Source organism: Narcine bancroftii, chromosome 4 (assembly GCF_036971445.1).
Source record: "Narcine bancroftii isolate sNarBan1 chromosome 4, sNarBan1.hap1, whole genome shotgun sequence".
NCBI classification, from domain to species: Eukaryota; Metazoa; Chordata; class Chondrichthyes; order Torpediniformes; family Narcinidae; genus Narcine; species Narcine bancroftii.
In genome coordinates this window covers 105,130,932-105,154,047 of record NC_091472.1, presented here as the reverse complement: position 1 = coordinate 105,154,047, position 23,116 = coordinate 105,130,932, and the positions used below count along the sequence as shown (strand labels likewise).

General features: G+C 40.5%; 1 protein-coding gene across 5 annotated transcripts in view; it reads right to left on the bottom strand.

Annotated features, from left to right (window-relative positions):
* The window catches only part of memo1 (mediator of cell motility 1), an 89,902-nt gene that overhangs the window by 53,416 nt on the left and 13,370 nt on the right, over positions 1-23,116 (bottom strand). For all 5 annotated transcript variants that reach the window (XM_069932339.1, XM_069932341.1, XM_069932337.1 and 2 more), the window contains 2 exons: positions 13,581-13,662; positions 11,928-11,996 (listed from right to left, as the gene is read on the bottom strand). In XM_069932339.1, coding sequence (XP_069788440.1) covers positions 11,928-11,996; positions 13,581-13,662 — 151 coding nt within the window. The remainder of the gene's footprint in view (positions 1-11,927; positions 11,997-13,580; positions 13,663-23,116) is intronic.

The window sequence follows — 23,116 nt, the reverse complement described above, 5'->3', positions numbered from 1 at the left end:
TGTGACAATAACAGAGCAATATTTTTTAGTCAAAGGCAGCTCTATGAGAAACACATCTTTATCTAATTTAATGTATTTAGTTTAACATTTTTAAAGACTCACATCGAAACATGCTGAAGCCCACTGGTTGAGAACCACTGCATTATACTATCGCATGCAGTAATGTGGCCCTGTAAAAAAAATGCTTCCAAAAATAGAATTTTGATTTTTAAACAATAAATAAAGTCCCTTTTCAATCAATAATTAAAGCAATAAACTAACTAGACATTATCGAGGATACACCATTGATCAGTAGATAAGGTTACTGTCTAATTGACACAATGGGTTTATCTACGAAGTGTTTGATCGAACCAGATTAATCTCCCAGTTTGTCCTTAGCTGATTCTGATCATCATGGAGTTACGTTAGTACAATTGATGGGGCAATGATATTTTGTGGGTAGCAAAGCAGAAAAAAAGGTGAGAAAGAACATTCTGCCCCGTGCTCATATTATTGTTACTGGTTGAAGGAGTCCAGGTGTAGATATCTGATTGTAACAGGATTGCATACCGTTGTGATGACCACATTGGTTCACACACAAATAAAGAGGGAGCAAAGTGACTGAAACTACAGGAGCTAAATCCCACACCTGTGATTTCAGGAGGAGTGGTGGAGGAAAGGAATGAGGTGGAGAAGTAAGGCAGCTGAACATTGAGTGGGGAGGTGGAAGGAGGGCTGCAGATGTGGAGGAGGAGGGATGACAAGGAAGAGGAGGGAGAATGGTAGTCAGATGGGGGACAGCTGGAATGGAGGTGCAGGGGAGGAATCAGCCAGCCAAAAAGAAGGGAGACTTGTGATTACTTAACTCTGTAAGCACCACAGAGTAACAGGAGTCAAACTTTTTTTTTTAAACAATTTTTTATTTTTCACACTGTGAACCATATCAACCAAAATATGTACAAGCGTTTCTCATTAAATATACAGTGGCATTTTCACCCACTTCCACTCCCTCCCCACTTCACACGCCCCTCCAAAACCCATAAATATTCAACATATACAACACAATAAAACTATAAAACAATATCTTCACACAAAGGAAAATGAACAAGAAAAATGTGTCATCTACTTTTACACACTGAACCAAATTGTTTTGTCTTATTATCATTTTAGGGGGTGGAGGTCCGAGGCAAGCCCTCTCTATTATGTTCCATGTATGGCTCCCAAATTTGTTCAAACAATGTGACCTTATTTTTTAAATTATGTTATTTTTTCCAATGGAATACATTTATTCATTTCCATGTACCATTGCTGTATTCCCATGCTTTCTTCCATTTTCCAAGTTGACATTATACATTTTTTTGCTACAGCTAAGACTATCATAATGAATCTTTTTTGCGCTTTACCAATTTGAGGCCTAATTCTTTACTTCTTGTGTTACTTAAAAGAGAGATCTCTGGATTTTTTGGTCTGTGATTTTTTGTGATTTTATTTAATATCTGATTTAGATCTTCCCAAAACGTATTCACTTTCGTGTATGCCCAAATTGGATGTATTGTTGTTCCCATTTCCTTCTTACAGCGAAAACATCTACCTGATAATGTTGGATCCCATTTTCAAAATTTTTGAGGAGTGATATTTACCCTGTGTAACCAATTATACTGTATCATGCGTAACCTTGTGTTTATAGTATTCTTCATAGTTCCAGAACATAACTTTTCCCATGCTTCATTTTTTATCTTTATGTTTAAATCCTTTTCCCACTTTTGTTTAGATTTATAGCTTATTTCATCATTTTCCTTCTCTTGCAGCTTAATGTACATGTTTGTTATAAATCTTTTAATTATCATTGTGTCTGTAATCACATATTCAAAGCTGCTTCCTTCTGGTAATCTCAGTCTGGTTCCCAATTTATCCCTTAAATAAGCTTTCAGTTGATGATATGCAAACATTGTACCATGAGTTATTCCATATTTGTACTTCAACTGTTCAAATGTTAATAAATTATTTCCCAAAAAACAATTTTCTATTCTTTTGATTCCTTTTCTCTCCCATTCTCTAAAGGAAAGGTTGTCTATTGTAAAGGGAATTAGTGGGTTTTGTGTCAATAACAATTCTGGTATTTGGTAATTCATTTTTTTCTTTTCTAAGTGGATCTTCTTCCATTTATTAAGTTAGTGATGCAGTAATGATGAGCTTTTATATTGCACCAATTTTTCATCCCACTTATAAAGTATATGTTCCAGTCGGTACCTTCTCCCCTATTTTATCTAGTTCTATCTTAGTCCAGTCTGGTTTTTCCCTTGTCTGGTAAAAATCTGATAAATACCTTAATTGTGCGGCTCGATAATAATTTCTAAAGTTTGGTAACTGCAAACCACCTTGGTTATACCACTCTTTTAATTTATCTAATGCTAGCCTCGGTTTTCTCCCTTTCCACAAGAATTATCTTATTTTAACTCTTTAGTTCATTAAAGAATTTCTCTGTTAAGGGAATTGGTAACCTTTGAAATAAGTATTGTATCCTTGAGAACACATTCAATGCAGTTTACCCTCCCTATCAACGTTAGTGGTAATTCTTTCCAATGTTCTAAGTTTTCCTCCAATTTCTTCATTAGTGGCTGATAATTTAGTTTGTACAGGTGGCTTAAGTTATTATCTAACCTGATACCTAGGTTCAGCAGCTTTTTTAATATATCCTGTACTTCCTCTATTTCAAATGGTTTATTAGTTTGTTATGATCCTCTTCTTGCAATTTCGGCAGTTCAATTTTATCTAAAAACTCCTCTATTTTATCATCTTTCCTCTCGTTCTCAGTTTGGTATAATTGTTCATAAAATTCCTTAAAGTTTTCATTAATCAAATGACACTGTGTATATTCAAGAGGGAAATGTTTGTGTGTATTTTGATCAGTATGGTTCATAGTGTGAAAAATAAAAATTTTTAAAAACTAGAAGGGGCAGGACTGGCAGCTAATGTTCTGGGATCTGTTGCTTTAGATGTGGTGGGGGGTGGGGATGAAAGGGGGAAGAAGTGGCATTGTTCGCCCGGAAAAAATATCACAGCCCGTGCTCAGGCAGGACAGACCAGAGAACTCGTCTACTGAGGCTATATGGGTGCAGCTGCGAAAGGTATGACCACACTTGTGGGGTTGCATTACAGACCGCCAAATAGTCATCTAGAATTGGAGGAGCAAATCTGTAGAGAAATAGCAGACAGCTGCAGGAAACACAAGGATGTGATAGTAGAAGATTTTAATTTTCCATATGTTGACTGGGACTCCCACACTATAAAGGGCTGGATGGCTTGGAGTTTGTCAAATGTAGTCAGGAAAGTTTTCTAAATCAACATATAGAGAGTGCAATGCTGGATCTCCTATTAGGGAACAAGACAAGACAGGTGACAGAAGTATGTGTAGGGGAACATTTTGGGTCCAGTGATCATAATGCCATTAGTTTCAAGTTAATTATGGAGAATAGGTCTGGGCATTGTGGTGAGATTCTAAATTGGAGAAAAGCCAATATTGAGGAAATGAGAAAGTATCTAGAATGCATGGATTGGGATGTTGTTTTCGGGCAGGACGTGCGAGATAAATGGAGGACTTTCAAAGGTGAAATTTTGCGTGTACAGAGTTTATCTGCTCCTGTTAGGTTAAAAGGCATAGAGAACCTTGATTTTTGAAGAATATTGGGGATCTGGTTCAGAAGACGAGAGAGCTGTACAGCAAGTTTGCAGATAACACTATGATTGGAAGCATTGTGGATAGCAAAGAAAATTTTCAAAGCTTGCAGAGGGATCTGGACCAACAGGAAAAATAGCAGATGGAATTTAATGCAGTCAAGTGTGAAGTGTTGCATTTTGGAAGGATCAAACCAATAAATGAAGTACACAGTAAATGGTAGGGCACTGAGGAGTACGATAGAACAGAGGGATCTGAGAATACAGATATACAATTCTCTCATATCACAGATCCATAGGGTTGTAAAGAGAGCTTTTGGCATATTGGCCTTCAAAAATCAAAGTACTGAGTGTAGGAGTTGGGACGTTATTGTAAAGTTGTATAAGACATTTGTAAGGCCAAATTTGGAGGATTGTGTGCAGTTTTGGTCACCTAACCACAGGAAAGAGATCAATAAGATAGAAAGAATGCAGAGATTTACTAGGATGTTACTGGGACTTCAGGATCTGAGTTACAGGCAAAGCCTAAACAGATTAGGACATTATTCCCTGCAGCATAGAAGTATTTAAAATTATGAGGGGGATAGACAGAGTGTGATGCACGGCTACAGCTGTAAGCAGACACAAAACCCGAGAAAGACTGTACAACAGGCTTTATTCAGTTAAAAGTCTCTGCTACAGTGGTAGCTGTACTGGTAACTCAGGAATGACTGCTCGGGAGGGGCTGGCTCAGGATTATATCTCGGGCGGTTGATTGACAGCCGGCCTGGTGGAGTTAGGTCTATTCAGGTCAGCTGACTGACAGCTGGCCAGGTGTGGTTATCTTCCTGCAGGTACAGAGATCGCCCCCTGAAGTAGGCTAGTTGTGTATCACCACACAGAGTAGATGTAGATAGGCTTTTTCCACTGAGTGTAGGTGAGCTACAAACCAGAGGACATGGGTTATGGGTGAAAGGGGAAAAGTTTGGGGGGGTGGGGGAAGCATGAGGAGGAACTTCTTCGTACAGAGAGTGGTGAGAATGTGGAACGAGCTGCCAGCTGAAACTAACATTTAAGAAGAATTTGGAGAGGTACATGGATGGGAGAGGTATGGAGGGCTATGGACGAGGTGCAGGTCAGTGGGACTAGGCAGGAAAAAAATGGTTCAGCTCAGACTTGAAGGGGCCTGTTTTTGTGGTGCAGTGTTCTATGGTTTTATGATGTGTTCAAAAATTCTTTGAATTTTTTTTGCAAGTTCAAGTTTATTGTCAACATGCAAACATGACATTACATATAACCCTGATATTCTTTTTACTGCTAGCCAGGTAGAATTTCCACTTATCGGTGGTGTAAACTGCACTCAAGAAAAAGATACGAGGACAAAAGGGAGAAATGTAAACAAGGAACAAATGTAAAAAATGACTGCAAATGCAGAACAAAATAAATATGAATTTTTTAAAAATTTTTAAAAAGTTTTCATTAATCTCTGCTGGGTTATATGTAATTTGTTTGTCCTTTTTCCTTGATGCCAATACAGTTCTTTTAGCTTGTTCTGTTTAAGTTGCCAGGCTAATATTTTATGTGTTTTTTCTCCCAGTTTGTAATACTTTTGCTTTGTTTTCATTATGTTCTTCTCCACCTTGCATGTTTGTAATGTTTCGTATTTTATTTTTTTGTCTGCCAATTCTCTTTTTCATATCATCCCTTTTTACTAGTTCCTTTTCTATACTTTCTATCTCCCTTTCCAACTGCTCTATTTCCCAATTGTAATCCTTTTTCATCTTAGTTACATAACTTATTATCTGCCCTCTAATGAAGGCTTTCATTGCATCCCATAATATAAATTTGTCTTTCACTGATTCTGTGTTTATTTCAAAATATGCTTTAATTTGGAGTTCAATAAACTCTCTAAATTCCTGTCTTTTAAGTAGCATGGAGTTTAACCTCCATCTATATGTTCTTGATGGGATGTCTTCCAGTTCTATTGCTAATAACAAGGGTAAATGATCTGATAGTAGTCTAGCTTTATACTCAGTTTTCCTAACTCTCCCTTGAATATGGGCTGACAACAAAGACATATCAATCCTTGAGTATGTTTTATGCCTACTCAAATAATATGAATATTCCTTCCCTCTTGGGTGTTACCTCCTCCATATATCCATGTTTCATTTCCTGCATTGATTTAACCATAAATTTGGCTATTTTATTCTTTTTGCTTATCTTTTGTCCAGTTTTATCCAACATTGGATCCAAATTAAGGTTAAAATCCCCTCCTATCAATATATTTCCCTGTGTGTTTGCAATCTTCAAAACAATATCCTGCATAAACTTTTGATCCTCCTCGTTAGGTGCATATATATTGAGCAAATTCCAAAATTCTGAGTATATCTAACACTTTATCATTACATACCTCCCTGCTGGATCTATTATTTCCTCCTCTGTTTTGATTGGTACATTTTTGTTAACTAATATGGCTACACCTCTGGACTTTGAATTATATGATGCTGCCGCTACGTGTCCTACCCAGTCTCTCTTTAATTTATGTTTCACTTCAGTTAGATGTGTTTCCTGCACAAATGCTATATCTATTTTTTCTTTCTTCAGTAAATTTAGTAGCCTCTTTCTTTTAATTTGGTTATGTATTCCATTAATGTTTATAGTCATATAGTTCAACGTGGCCATCTTATATCTTGCTTACACCTCTTTTATGTTTCCTCGCCACCTCCATCCCCCCTTTTCCCATTTTCATCTTAGTTTTCCCTTTTTAAACTCAATGTACGACCACATATATAAAACATAAAATACTCCAACAATTCACACACCCAATAATACCTTAACCCCAAATGCTCCCCCCCTCTCTGAGTTGCCCCTTATCCTTTGCCGGGCAACCACAACTCCCCTTTCCATTTGGATTGCGATCTTGCTCGCAAGCGTCAAGTGATTTTACAGTGACAGTTATTCCCTCTCCCCCCCAGCCCCCAAAAAAACATTTTTTTACACATATAACAAAGCTCTCTTTTTCCCCCCTTACCTCCTTCCTTCCCTTCTCTTTTCCCTCTTTACTTCTTTACATATACATTGTTTTTACATCTTTATATATACTTTATCGCCATTCTTCATTCTTATTACATCTCTTCATCTCTCCTTCTGTCCTGCAAACGTTCTGCAAATTCTTGTGCTTTCTCCAGATCCGAGAACAGTTTGTTTTGCTCCCCAGGTATTCATATTTTAAGCACGGCTGGATGTCTTAACATGAATTTATAACCTTTTTTCCATAAAATTGTTTTTGCTGTATTAAACTCCTTCCTGCTCTTGAAGAGTTCAAAACATATGTCTGGGTAAAAAAATATTTTTTGACCCTTGTATTCCAATGGCTTATTATCTTCTCTAACTTTATTCCTTGCCCGCTCCAGTATATTTTCCCTTGTTGTATATCTCAAAAATTTTACTAAGATGGATCTTGGTTTTTGATGTGCCTGCGGTTTCGGAGCTAGTGTTCTGTGTTCCCTTTCTATTTCCATTTCTTCCTGCGTTTCTGTTGTTCCCAGGACTTTCGGGATCCATAAATTCCTTCATGTCTGTACCTTCTTCACCCTCCTTTAGACCCACTATTTTTATGTTGTTTCGCCTACTATAATTTTCCAACATATCAATTTTTTGAGATAACAACTCTTGTGTCTCTTTAATTTTTTTGTCACTTTCTTCCAATTTTTCTCATAAGTCATTTACTTCCATTTCTACAGCCGTTTCCCACTCTTCCACATTCTCTACTCTTTTCCCTATTTCTGTCATGACCAGTTCTAAACTTTGCTTTTTATCTTCTGCTCTTTTCATTTTTCTTTTAATTGCACTAAATTCTAATGATAACCATTCTTTTAATGATCTCATTTGTTCTTCAAAAAAGGCTTTATCTATATACCTTCTATTTTTCTGTGAAGATCTTGGTCTTCTTCTTCCTCTTCTTCTGTGTCTGTACCTGTGTTTGTGTCTTCTTCGTCTCTTCTTTGTGTCTGTGTCTCTTCTGTTTTTCCTGATGAGTTGCTTATATCTCTTTGTCGCGCCTCCTTTTGCTGTTGGTCCTCCCCTCCTGGGCCTGTCGGGCCTCTTGCCATTGATCCTCTTGTCGGTCACCCCGCCATCATTTTCCCTCGTCTGTTTCCTAGCTCCCTCCCCTGCCCCCATCTTCATCCTCCAGCTGAGCGTCCTGGTGTCAGGCGACACAGCGGTTGCGCTGTGGCTGCCCGCTCCTCTGCTGAGCCCCCCTCCTGTCGGTGTTTTCTTTTTCCTTTGATTGCGCAGTTGCACACTTTTATTTTGCTCCGAGAGCCATTTTTGAAGTCCACCGGTCGGGGGGGTTGCGACTCCGCAGGGCAGGCACCAACCTTGGAGATCGGGCACTCCTCGCCACCACAGCTCCCTGTTCCTTCATGCAAGTAAGGCCTTCTTCTTTCTTCTCCGGTGACTTTTCATTTTTTCCGGTTGTTTTTACTTTCTTCTTCTTGGGTGCCATCTTCTTTCTCTTCTCTGTAACTTTATCTTCTTTTTCTTGTATTTTATATTTGTTAAGCTTTGTCTTTTCCTGACTTTTTTTCTGGAGAGGGCTGGTTTTACCCGACCGGCCACTACTCCATCATGTGACTCTCTCTTACAGGAGTCAAACTTGAAGCATAACTTTTTTCACCCTCAATAACTTCTCCAAAGACTCTTCCCATTTTCTCCAAGTCAAAGGGATAGCCATGGGTACCCGCATAGGTCACAGCTATGCCTGCCTTTTTGTTGGCTATGTGGAGAAATCCATGGCAAGGCTCCTCAACTCTTCCTGTGCTACACTGATGACAACATTGGTGCTCCTCACCTTATTGTAATGGAGGATTTAAACCATGTTTTTTGCTCCTGCAAGGCTGAGAATCAATAACCTGCTTGAGACTCAGTGGACATAAGCTAAATTCCACCATGGGGCCCAGAGATGCAGTTATCTGACAAAAAGACGTCTGGTACCAAGAACGTTTAATCTTCCTCCTCATTAGCTGGTTGCTGTTTGAGCTTGATGGGGTTTGGTTGGTCGCAGACTGTCAAGCGAGACCTCGCAGCTAAGTAGATCATTGTATTCTAAGTGATAAGCTAGAAAGTTGTGGTATTTGATAGAAGCCTAGGCTGCTCGGTTATTTTTTTGTGCTGGGAATAGGTGCTTGGGTAAGCAGTTTTTGGGTAATAGATTGGCACAGACTAGATGGGCCAAAAGGCCTGTTTCTGTGCTCTACTATTCTATGATTCTAAGCACCCATGTTGAGCTCACCATCTTTATCCTCTTTGCTGCCAACTTTCACCCACAGGGCTGTTGTATACTGTTATAGATAGCATCTGAGCCATGCCCATATTAGGCAAGGAATGGTGGGTAGCATACTGTAATCTGTGATTGTGATGTCTGTATAAATAGTTGCTAGTATCGGTAGTATTAAATCCAATGTGACTGGGTTATACTGAGCTTGTGAGGGTAAGCAGTTACTGGTATCCATCTGATGTGACCGGCTGCACTGTACAGTGTGATTGAGAATACTTGTGAGTGTTGTCCCTGATGTGATCTCCTTACGTGATCAAAACACGTAACAAGAAGGCCACAGTCTGTCCAGGTCAGTTGCAGAATATTGAGCACTGTCACACTTAGCACTGGCGCACCTCAGGGTGTGTGCTCTCTGCTGCTGTTCACACTTCTATCCCACGACTGCATTGCCAGATCGAGGTTCAACAGTGTCATCAAGTTTGCAGGTGACACAACAATCGTCGGCCTCATCAGCAACAACGATGAGTCGCACTATAGAGAAGAGGTGGAAAATCTTGTGATATGGTGCGAGAATAACAATTCAAGTCTCAACTTGGACGAGACGAAGGAGATGATTGTGGTCTTCAGGAGGACCAGCAATGACCACCCTCCACTACACATCAACAACTCCGTAGTTGAGAGAGTAGAGAGCACCAAGTTCCTTGATGTTCACTTAACTAGTGACCTCTCATGGACACTCAACATCTCACTTGTCAGAAAGGAGCACTTCCTGAGAAGACTGAAGCAGGCAAGGTTACCGGCCATCCTTATGTCAACCTTCTAATAAGAGCTCTATCAAGAGCATCCTGGCCAGCTACATCACAGTGTGGTATGGTTGCTGGAGAGAAATGGATGAGAGCACAATCCACAGGACCGTAAGAGTAGCAGAGAGGAACTTTGGAGTCTCCTTCCCTCCCATCGACGTCATCTACTGGGATTGAGGACCCCTTCCACTCTGCACATATCTTTCCACTCAGAGAGTGGAATTCTTTGTGGCTGAAGGTGATGGAGGCATCACTGAATCTATTTCAGCCATAGAGTTATAGAGCATGGAAACAGGCCTTTCGGCCTAATGCCACATTGACCAAAATGTCCCATCCACACTAATCCCACCTGCCTCCATTAGCCTATATCCCTCTAAACCCATCTTTTCTATGTGTCCATCCTTTTTTTTTATTAAGTGCTGCAATAATATCTCAGCTACCCCTCCGGCAGACTGTTCCATACATCCACCAACCTTTGTGTATAAAGGTTATCACTCAGGTTCCTATTAAATCCCCCACCTTAAACTGGTGTCCTCTGGTTACCGATTCCTCTGCTCTGGGCAAAAGACTTAATTTACCAGATGTATTCCTTTCATGATTTTATACATCTCTATATAAGATCGGTGTCGGTGCTGCGCAATGGTCAGCAAAAGGGTGCTCCTTCTGTCTGAAAGCCGGCAGATCACCCTTGGGCAAGGTGCAGTACCTGTTTAGCCTCCGAATCAGGGTCACGTGAAGCCTTGGATTGCATACGGTGGATGGTTTTTACAAGCAGATTCTACAAATTGGAATATACTGTTGTAAAACTAAAAACGCTGGGTAGATGAATCTGCAGATCAATGACCAGGGTTATCCATCCAGTATGAGTATTTTTCCCTTGTTTAATCACAAACTGAACATCGACTAATATCTCAGATCAAAGATGGAGCCTTCACTGAAGGAGAATAGGGGAGGTAACAAATATAATTCTTAGGGATAGAAATCGAGATGAATGGAGAGACATGATCTCCCATGCCAAACAGCAAGGCACCTGAATGATGATATGAGATCACCCTTCATCGCCCTGTGGTCTAAGGAATAAAGACCTTGCCTGTTCAATATGTATATATGGCTCCTCCAGTTCAGTTTCTGGTCAACAGTAGCACCCAGGAATATTGATAGTGGGGGATTCAGTGATGGTCATGCCATTCAATGTCAGGGGGTAATAGATGTATTTTCTCCTGTTGTATTTCATCATTGCCTGGCACTTGTGTGGCATAAGTGCATTAGCCATCTGTCAGTCCAGATCTGGATGATCCAGATCTTGCATCTGAATGAAGTCTGCTTCATTGTCTGAGGAGTCTCAGATGGTACTGAACATCATACAATTATCAGCGAACTTCCCTACTTCTGAACTTACAAATGAAGGAAAATCATTGATCGAGGCTATTGAAGATGGTTGGACCAGAGAGGATCAGCCATGATCATGTAAGATGGTGCATCAGGCTTGAGGAACTGAAAGACTTGCACTTTTCTGTTTTTGCCACGAGTCATTACTCATTCCTTTATTTGCACCTTTGATGCCTTCATCCCTGATAAAAGCAGTACTCTCTCTCAAGCAGTTGCTTCTCCTGCACAACCTGAACTTCACTTGAACTCCAAGAAATGCAGTCAAGCATACGTGATAAACAATTAGATGGAGCAAAATCTGGTTTGAAAACCAAATGATTAAAACCCTATTTCCACCTATGCTTTTAAAGAATTTCTCAACTGGATCTATCACCTTCAAAATAAACGAAGAGCATTTTATGAACCTGCATTACAAACAGTGAACATTTAATAGATGTCCTCATTCTACACTGTATATTTATTTAATCAATATACCAAGTGATGCCTTCTGAAGTTCATCTCAGCTGAGCTTTGTACCACCAGGAATCTTTGACATTATATTCTCTTTATGCAAGTGAAGGACATATATATGTAACAAAAGGAAAATTTGTTTTAATGATGATTCCTGGGAATACCACTATACACCATGCTTAACGTAAAAATTGCTGTGTATCACATCAATTTCACATCTGTGCTCTCACCACCTCATTAATTCCTTCAGCTTCAGTTTTGCTAACTCTATTGTTTCATTGACTGAAGTGTTCCTATCCCCATCTAGCTGTTATCTCTTCAAAATTTACATTGCTTTTGACAATGTCTGCTAGCAATTGAGATTTACTTACGTGATGGATGGGTCCACTTGTTTATAAGCATGAGCAGCACAAGATCCACAGTATGTGTACCCTGCATGACTGTAAAGACAAAAGAAGAAGAGGTTTGTATGAGCCCAGACCTGAACAAAATGTCCACAGGCAACACAAGTTCTGGTTCCAGAACATGGTGGGACATTGCCTTGAGCCAGATGGCAAGTGAAGGGCACAGTTCCAACTCAATGGTCCAAGATAAAGCCAAGCAATTGCCAGCATGATATCAGGCAGGTCATTGGGCCCACATTATTCTACCTATAGGCAGCAGTTACTGAACCACACTAAGAGGCTAAGAAGGTCAGCTGTTGACCATTTAGGACAGAGAGAGAACAGATTGGTACAGAAATGCAAAAGCAAAAACTCCTCAGGCATTGGCGTTAAGCTTGATTCCCATGATCAGGGAATATCCAGATAATCAGGTTCCAGGGCCCTTCAGAAAGATATCAAATTAAGATCCACGCATAAATACATGGAAATATTCCTGAGGGTGACCCTTTCATCGCCTCAAACAACATTCTCTCACAACAGACAGAGACTATTTTTAATCGCTATCTGTTGTAATATTATGTCTGTATGGAAACACTTGCATTTCTCTGAACAATGCAGAAATGTTTTAAGCTAACCTAAAGTATTATTCATTGGCCAAGAATAGTCAATGGTGTGGACTTTTACTTGACTGATGACTGAAACCAAAACAGATGGTGCAAAAGCATATCAAACAATATACAAAGCATTTTGCAACCAATTAAATACATAAAAAGGTGGCTCTTATTTTGAAGTCAGAAAAGAGGCATTCAATTTGCACATGTCAATGTCCCAGAAATGCCAATCAAATGCACTATCAGATGGTCTATTTAGGGGTTTTAGTTGGAGGGGTAAATTCAACCAAAAAAATTGGATAACCTCTTTGTTTCTTTTTGAATACAGAGAGTCATGTGATCTTCTAAGCCTACCCAAGAGGACAGATGGGGCTTTGGTTTAATGTCTCCTCCGGATGACTCTGCAGCAGATTTTCAGTCTGGATTATGAGCTCAGCTCTCTGTAGAGGCTTTGAACTGTGTTCCCCAAACCAGGAAGCAAAAATGCCAATGTTGAACCAAGATAAATGAAAGTAAGCCTTGCTTAAAAACAAAACATAAATGAAGATGAAGGCTTATAGTTCAAAATCAAAGCATTAATAATATGAAGATTAAGGCAGAGTCATGGCATCAAGGAAAAAAGGCCAGTTTAATTACAAGGAGGTACTATTGCTATAATAAATAGGTTGGTTTCATCTTCAGCTCCAAGGACTTGAGCTCAAAATAGATGCTGAAGTTACACATATAGCACTGCATGAATGTTGCACTGACAGAGGTTCTTCCTTTAATATGAGATGCAACATCTTTTTGTAGTGAGTGCACCTTTCGAAGATGGAGTCCTCCTGAACAACTCTTCTCCAAGTCAAGAAACCGTTGGTGTCATCTTGGTAAGGTTACTCACAGTATGCAATAAGATGCTGGTCAAATAAAGGTTGTTCGAAAGACAACCAAGGCCACTGAGTCAAACAAACTGGAACAAAATGGACACAGGATATAACTGAGAAAACAGCCATAATTGAAAATCTGCTGATCACTTTAACAGAGGACTTACGGTGCAATGATAGCTCTAGCTGGTCTCCCAGTGGGTTGTGCTTGGGCAAGCCAACTTTCTAATTGTGCATTGAGTTGAGGACCTAAAAAAAAGAAAGAAAAGGATTTAAAATTTTCTGTTTTTAACCGCTGCAGTTTTGGACATTTCAAGTCAAATCTGCCAGGATTCTTCAACCCTCTGCAACCTTCAGCTTAAAAGCAACCAACCATGATGCAAAATAAAATTCTGCTTCCTCAACTCTTGTATATTCCCCATTCCCTTTACCCCACTGTCATTGAGGGAGAGAGGTCCATGATTCAAGTTTACTTCTCCATACAACTCTGCCTCAACCATCCTACTTTACCAAATCAGATTTATCTTCAACCTGTCAGCTATTTTTTACTGACCAAATAACAACATCCACAATGAAGTAATCAAGGGTGGAGCAATGACAAAAAGGAAACGTGCAGGAACATTCAGCGAATTGCAAAACTGCGGGTAAATACACACCAAGATGGAAAAGAAAACAATGTCCACATTCCAGTGACAGCCTGACCCAATTTTGTCCCCATAAACAGCACAATGCCAAAGGGGGAAAAAAAAGCTATTATCTTTGTACTTAAGCTGGTACAAGAGGATCAGAAGGGATTAGGACACCAGGTTTTCAAACAGCATGGAAAATTTTCAATGACCAATGACACTTAAAAATTTCCTGCAAAACATCACAAATTGAAAAGAACAGCAAAAACACATGGTTTCGTACAAGCAGAAATGGTGACATTAGCTTAAATGGTTTATGTCCTCTTGGTCCTGTTCAAACTTTAAAAATGTAACATTGACCTATTTTGCATCAGAAACAAATGAGTGACATAAAACTGGTGACTGCTGTATTAATGCATAATTCGGTAACACTGAAACACTAAACATTGTAACCACATCACGACTATAAGAACAGTATTTATTTACCAAATGGAGTTAATGTGATTAAACATTCCAAGGTGCTTCACAGGAATGTGAACACCCAGTCACCCAATATATTTATATGTGCGATCAAAGACTTGGTTTAAGGAACTCCTAAAGAAAAAAATGAAAGGAGACTGCAGATACTGGAAGCTGAAACGAAACACAATCTGCTGTTGCAACTCAGCGGCTCAAATATCATCGAAAGGAATGGTCAACATTTCAGGCCAAAGCCCTTCATCAAGTCTGAACGAAGGTTCGGAATTTCAGAGTTTAAGACTATGGCAGAGATCAAAAGTATAGAAATATTCACAAGCTTGCAAAATTCACATGAAATTTCCTTTGGCCATATGAAAAAAATTAAGCCACAAAGTTTGATTGTCAGCAAGGAGAGAAACCATGAAATGAGTTTAATGAAATAAACCAGGTCAGGGTAAACCCCTGGAAGTCAGGCCAAGGAAGATGAAAGGAAGGGAAGAAAAAAGTCAAAGTTCAGATTTATTGTCAGAGTACATACATGATATCACATACATCTCTGAGTTTCTTTTCTTACGGGCCAGCAAGAATTTCAACTTATCAGAAGCGCAAAAATCCTGTACTCAAAAGGGAGAAATTTAAACAAGAAGGAAGTGCAAACAAACTGTGTAATATAGAAAATAAATAGTTAATAACAAATAATGTACAAAGTAGAAGTCCTTAAATGAGTTTTTGAGTTTGTTGTTTGGGAGACTGATGGTAAAGGGGTAGCAACTGTTCCTGAACCTGGTGGTACAAGTCTTGTGGCATGTATACATTTTTTCCTGATGGCAACAGCAAGACAGAACATGTCTTGATGATTGTTGTTGCTCTCCGATGGCAGCATTCCATGTAGATTTTCTCATTGGTGTGAGAGTTGTTCCTGTGATGTACTGGCATTGTCCCCAACCATTTACATGTCTTTTCACTTAGATATTGTCGCCCCCCCATACCAGGAGGTGACTCAGCAGGACAGCACACTTTCCACTACATATCCGTAGAAGTTTGCCAAACTTTTCGATGTCGTACCAAACTTCCGCAAACACCTGAGAAAGTAGACGCTGACGTGTTTGCTTCACAATGACATTAGTGTGTTGGGGTCAGGAAAATTCCTCTGAGATAGTGCCTCTCAGGAATTTAAATATGCTTCCCTCTCTACCTCTGATACCCCAATGATCACTGGATCGACAACCCTCTGGTTTTCCCTTCATAAAGTTTACAATTAACTCCTCAGTTTTCATGACATTGAGTGCATTGTTGCTGTTCGTACACCATTCAGCCAAGTTTCCAATCTCCCTCCTGTATACTGACTCATCATCCCTTTTTAGACAGCCCACTACTGTAATATTGTCAGCAAATTTGTAAATGGTATTGTTGCTTCGAGCCACATAGTTGTAGGTGTAAAGTAAGTAGAGCAGGGGGCTAAGTACGCAGCCCTGTGCTACTCTGATGCTGATGGACATTGTAGAGATGTTCTTGGGGTTTGGAGGTGAGGAAATCCAAGATCCAATTACACATGGGGTATTGAGACCCAGGTCTTGGAGTTTGCTGATTATTTTGAGGGGATGATGGTGTTGAATGCCAAACTATAGTCAATAAAGAACATCCTGATGCGTGCATCTTTGTTGTCCAGGTATTCCAGGGTTTGGTGAAGAGCTGATGAGATAGCATCTGCCATAGACCTGTTGCTGCAGAAAGCAAATGAGAACATATCCATGTCACCACTCAGACAAGACATATGTTTCAACATCAGCCTTTCAAAACACCTTATTACGATGGATGTGAGTGGCAAAAGTCAGTAGTCATCTCTTCTTGGCCGGTACGATAGAGGCTTGTTTGAAACAGGTGGATACCATGCCCTGCTAGAGTGAAATGTTGAAGATATCCTATAAAACATTGGCGAGTTTTCAATACTCAGCCAGGTACTCTTACAATGCATGAAAATCCTGAAATAGTGAGCAGAATTCATATTATGCTGACGTGAATAGAAGGAGATATCCCAGAGTTACATTCATGTGTCCGGCATCGGAATTATAGATGAGATAGGTAGGGTGGAATGGAAATGGATTACTGACTGTTTTCCAAGTTTGGAAAAGACCAGTGGTCAGCAAGGCTAGCACTGTTTAAAGGTTGGAGTATCGGAGGGTGGACTGCTTCTTTAAGGATCAGGGTGACAGAGAATAAAGTCCATAAGCTACAGTATCTTGGCCTAGGACCATGGAAATAGCAGCCAGGATGATCACTAAAAATGTAAAACCAGTGGACCAGACACACATAGCAGTGGAAGGTTAGGGTTAAGGTTAGTTGGCAAGGTGAAAGGAAGAAGGAAAACAAACACGAACTGGTCAGCATTTGATCTTGATATCAGTAAGAATTTGGAAGCTTTCAGAAAAGACATTACAGATTTTAGAGAAGCACAAATGAGAGTGTCTTGTCTGCATCTTTGTGTGGTATGGTAGCTGCAAAGCATCAGACCGCAAGTCAATATAGAGGATCATCAAAATGTCCAAGAAGATCACAGGGAGCCCCTTGAAGATCAGAGTATGGAAGCAGAAGAGATGGGAGAGATTTTAAATTTTTTTTTCATCAGTATTGACTTCGAAAACAGGCTTAGAGTCGCGGGAAGTAAGGAAATTAAGGAGTGAGGTTGTGAACAAGTCAAGAAATTTATTGTCATGAACAATCAAGAAATTCAGTGTTTTGTGGCAGCCTCATAGTGCAAATTATAACCATATAACAATATTATTATAAATTTAAAAAATAAAAGATATTAATGAACAAAAAGTAAGACAGTATCTTTGGTTTATTGACAATTCAGGAATCTGATAGCAGCGGGGAAGAAACTGTCCTTGTGCTGTTGAGTTCTCATCTTTAGGCTCCTGTACCTTTTTCTCGAAGGTAGCAGAGTGAAGAGGGCATGGACCGGGTGATAGGGGTCTTTGAAGATAGAGGCTGCTTTTTTAAGACACTGTCTCATATACCGTAAATATTCGTGTATAATGCGAAAAAAATTTTCCTCTTTTCCTCAAAAATAGGGGGGTGGTCGCATTATACTTGAGAGTAACATTTAAAAAAAAATTTCTGCAGGCGAGCGGGCGAGTGGCAGCGCAACTCGGGCAGACGAGCAGGTGAGCGGCAGCACGACCCGGGCAGCCGAGGGGAGGGGAGGTCGTGAGAGACAACATTGCGAATCGGGCAAGTGAGGGAAGGGGGGTCGTGAGAGATGGCAACGCGACTCAAGCAGGTGAGGGGGGGGTCGTATTATACATGGGGGTAAAATTTTACCTCTTTTTCCCCTCAAAAATGGAGGGGTCGCATTATACACAGGTCGCATTATACACAAATATTTACGGTAGATGTCCTTGATGGACTGAAGTCTGGTGCCTATGATGTTGCAGGCCGAGTTAACAACCCTCTGGAGTTTATTCTTGTCCTGAGAGTTGGTGCCTTCATACCAAGGAGTGATACAACCAGCCAGAATGCTCTCCATGGTACACCTGTACAAGTTTTCGAGAGTTTTTGGTGACATACTGAAGCTCCTGAGACATCTCACAAAGTATAGCCACTGGTGAGTCTTTGTTACTGCATCAACATGGAGCCACCAGGACAGATCCTTGGAGATGTTTACACCCAGGAATTTGAAGTTCTTGACCCTCTGCACAACTGAGCACTCGATGAGGACTGGGTCGTGTTCGCGACTTTCTTCTGTCTACAATCCTCTCCTTGGTTTTGCTATCATTGAGCACAAGGTTGTTGTTGTTACACCATTCAATGAGCTGATCTCTCTCCCTCCTGTACACTTCCTCGTTGCCATTTGTGATTCTGTCAACAACTGTGGTGTCATCGGAAAACTTGTAGATAGCATTGGAATTGTGCCTGGCCACACAGTCAAGGGTGTATAATGAGTTGAGCAGTGGGCTAAGCACGCATCCTTGGGATGCAACTGTGACGATGATCAGTGAGGAGGAGACTTTATTTCTATTTCGTACTGACTGTGGTCTTCTGATGAAAAATGTCAAGAATCCAGTTGCAGAGGGGAGGTACAGAGGTTTAGAGTTTGTAGCTTGTTGACCAGCACTGAGGGAATAATGGTATTGAAGGCTGAGCTGCCATCGATGAAGAGCATCCGTATGTATAAATTACTAGTTTCGAGGTGATCCAGGTCTGAGTGGAGAGCCAGTGATATTGCATCTGCTGTGCAGCATTTGTGAGAATAGGCGAATTGCAGTGGGTCCAGATCTTTGCTTAGGTGCATGTTAATTCTGGCCATGACCAGCCTCTCAAAGCATTTCATTACAGTAGAGGTTAATGCTACAGGGTGCTTGTTGTCTTAAAGCAAATAAGGTTGGATAAAACACCAGGACATGACAAGATATTCCCTCAGACCTTGAGGGAGGCTAATGTAAAAATTGCAGGAGCTCTGACAGAAATATTTAAAATATACTTAGTCACAGGTGTGGTGCTGTTGGATTGGAGGGTAGTTCATATTGTTCTGTTGTTTTGTGCATGTTAGGTTGTGATTAACCAATCTTACAGTTTTTCAAGGAGGTTACCAGGAAAGTTGACAAAGGAAAGGCTCTGGATGTTGTCCACATGGACTACAGTAAAGCCTTTAATAAGGACCCACACATGTTAGTCATGAAGGTTCAGACACTAGTATTCATGAAATAATGAACTGCATTCGATAATGGTGGACAGGAAAAGCCAGAGAGTAATTGTGGATGATTTCTTCTCAGAATGGAGGCCTATGATTAGTGGTGTGCCTCAGGAATCAGTGCTGGGATTCATAGTTGTTTGTCATCTATATTAATGATCTGGATGATAATGTGGTAAATTGGATCAGCAAGCTTGCATGTGACACTAAGATTGGAGGTGTTGTGGACAGCGAAGAAGGTTTTCGAAGCTTGCAGAGGGATCAGCAACAGCTGGAAAATGGACGGAAAAATGGCAAATGGAATTTAGTGCATACAGTTGTGAGATGTTGCATTTTGGAAGGGCAAACCAAGAAAGGATATACACGTTAAATGGTAGGGCATAAACAAGTGTGGTAGAACAGAGGGATCTAGGAATACAGATACATAATTCCGTGAAAGTGGTGTCAGAAGTGGATAGGATTGTAAAAAGAGTTTTTGGCAAGTTGGTCTTCATAAATCAAAATATTGAGTTTAGAAGTTGGGATGTTATGGTAAAGTTATAGTAAAATATTGGTGAGGCAAAATTTGGAGTATTGTGTGCAGTTTTGGACACCTAGCTACAGAAAGGATATCAATAAGACAGAAAGAGTACAGAAAATATTTTCTAGGATGTTGCCCAAGAACTTAGTTAAAGGGAAAGGTTAAACAGGAGCATAGAAGAATGAGGGGAAATTTGATCGAGGTATTTAAAATTATGAGGGGATAGACAGAGTAAATGTTGATAAGATTCTTCTACTGAGGGTAGGTGAAATACAAACCACAGGACATGAAAGGGGAAAAGTTTAGGGGAAATGTGAGAGGGAACTTCTTCACACAGAGAGTTGGAATTTGGAACAAGCTGCCAGCTCCACTTATCCTCCTTTTCTCCATAGCCTTCAATTTCCCTGCTGTGCAAAAATCTATCTGTTTAAATAATATTTAATGATGTAGCCTCTAGTCCTTGCTTGAGCAGGAAATTGCACAGATTCACTAATCTCTGGGAAAAGTTGATCCATTGATCTATATCAATGGAAAATCTAAGAAAAACTGGCATATCTCAAAAAAGAAAATCACAGTTTATGAAGTGTTCAGCCCATTCAGCTCATTCCACACATCAAAATCAAAAGTTCTTCACCTGTAGGCATTTCCTGTGGATAAAAGGTTTTTCCTTCTACCCCAAGCATCATTCCAGCTATGAATGGTTGACTAAATCTTAAACATCTCCAAGAGAGGTTTGCATCTTGTTCCTTTAAGCCATCGCTTGTCAGAGGATGTCATTCGGTTCTTCAATTCTTTTAGATTAGATTAAATTAGATCAGCACCTGTGCTAATGTTCAAATCAAATTCTTTCATTATCAAGGCAGAATAGCTTATTTGGAAGGAGTGTCTTGGGTTGAGGGGGAGGAGTGGGTGAGGGCTCAGAAATCTCAGGTGTTTATTAGTCTTGAATTTGAAACAGTGCTCAGGATTAATCTCCTCAATTTCAATTAAGTACCAGCAAGATTTTTCTTTTTGTTGCTTACCATATTCCGTATATTTAAGATTCAAAATTCTGTTATTATTATGTACATTACACAATAAAATTTGTTCACTTTCATTTGCCCATAAAGGCACACAGAGAGACACCACTAGTCCAGCACCCCCACCAAGAAGGTAAGGAGAAGCAAAAGAGAGTCCCTTCAAGTCAGTGTCCATGAATCCCACCACCTCCTCTGTGACCACACAGGCTCTCCTGTCTGGTCCAGCAGACAACAAGAACTCCAGGCACCCAAGTAATCCTCTTCCACCCCTGGTTCCAAACCTCTGAAACTATTAAGAATCTGTCAGTGCCCAAGGCCCTTCAGGAGCCCTGCTCACCATCAGCACCCTCTCAGAACATGGCCCCCAGAGGCCAGACTCCAGATGCCCACAGACTGGAGAGAGGCCTTCAGGCACTGAGCCTCTCACTGGAGTCTGGTCTGCTACTGTGGTTCCCTCCTCTGTGTGGTCCTCTCCCAGGCTTCTCTCCCTTGGTAGGAGGAGGTAGGGGCAATTGTCAAGGTGTGGCCTACCAAACATGGACACTTAAATCTTGGACATAGACCTCTGAGAATCTTAATTCTAAAAGCCACCACTGGCCCCATTTTATGGGCAATTTAAACCTGCATCGGGCCATTAGGTGGGACAGCCAGGCAGTAAAACCCGTGGAGATGCACTGGAAGACTGAGCCCCACTTCCTACTCTTCCCAGGTCCACACCAATGACAGGGCTGCATTACAGTAGCTGCAGCAATACCACTATCTTGAACTCAAGATTCAGAGTGAGGCAGAGCTCCAAAGATTCAACACTATATGAATGAATATATTTCTGTTCATCTCAGTCCCAAATGGCATGTATCTTGTTTTGAATAACCTCGCAAGTTTACCAGAAGTCTCAAGTAAAACCTGATCTCAAATTACCAATAGCAAATACCAGTTTCATATAGGAGCCCAAGAAAAGTGCAGGAACCTGACTCAATGAGTATCAACCAGCAGCATTTACATCAACAGTGATGAAGTGTTCTGAAAGGCGGGTGTTGAAGGATATCAGCTCCTGACTAAGCGGTGACACGATCCATTCCAATCTGCCTTTCATAGCAACAGGTCTACAGAGGATCCCATCTCACTGACTCTACACAAAGCTCTGGAGCACCTGGACAGTAAAGGTGCATTCATTTGAATGCCCTTATCGACTACAGTTTGGCATTTAACATCATCATTGCCACAAAACTGATCAGCTAACTACAAGATCAGGTACTCAACACCCCACTGTATAATTGGATCATGGATTTCCTCATTTCCAGACCACAATCAGTGAGGATTGGTAAGAACATCTGGTCTACAATCTCCAACAGTACTGGAGAACCTCAGGGGTGCGTTTTGAGCCCTCTGCTCTACTCGCTTATATACCTATGACTATGTGGCTTGGTACAACAATAATACCACCTATAAATTTGCCAAAGATACCACGGTAGTGGGTTGTCTGTAGAAAGGTGAGAGTCAGAATAAAGGAGTGAGATTGAAAACTTAGCTGAATAGTGCACCAACAACAACCTTGCACTCAATGTCACCAAAACTAAGGAGCTGATTGTTGACTTCAGGAAGGGAAAGCCAAAGATGTACAATCCAGTGATGATTGCGGGATCAGAGGTGGAAGGGGTGAGCAAATTTGAGTTCTTGGGAGTCACTATCTTGGAGGATCTTTCCAGGACTCAACACACTAATGGCATCGTAAAGAAAGCATGTCAGCACCTCTACTTCCTCAGGAGTTTGCAGAAGTTCGGTTTGACGCCAAAACTCCTGCCAATTTCTACAAATGTGTGTTAGAAAGTATGCTGACTGGCTGCATCACGATCTGGTATGGGGACACCAATAACCCTGAGCATAAAGCCCTCCAAAATGTGGTGGACACAGCCCAGGACTTCACACACAAAACCCTCCCCACTATTGAGAACATCTACAGGGAACACTATCGTTAGAGAGCAGCACCAACCATCAAGGATCCACCCTACCCAGAACGTTCTTGCTGCTGCCATCAGGAAAGAGGTAGAGGTGGCACAAGACTTGCACCACCAGGTTCAGGAACAGACTCCTCAGGGACTCATTTAAGGACTCTTAATTGTGCACTTTATTTATTTTTTTATTCTCTATATTGCAGTTTGTTTACATTTGTAATCTGTTCAGTTCTTTATTTCTTTACATGCATATGCTGTGTACAGTTTCTTTAGCACTACCAATAAGTGGTAATTCTGCTTTGCCTGCAGCAAAGAAGAACCTCTTTATTACAGGTCAGTGGTTGTCAAACTGCCCCCTCACCTCACATTCCATCTTAAGCAATTCCTATGCCATAGGTACTCCATGATTATTAAGGAATTGCTTAAGTTGGTATGTG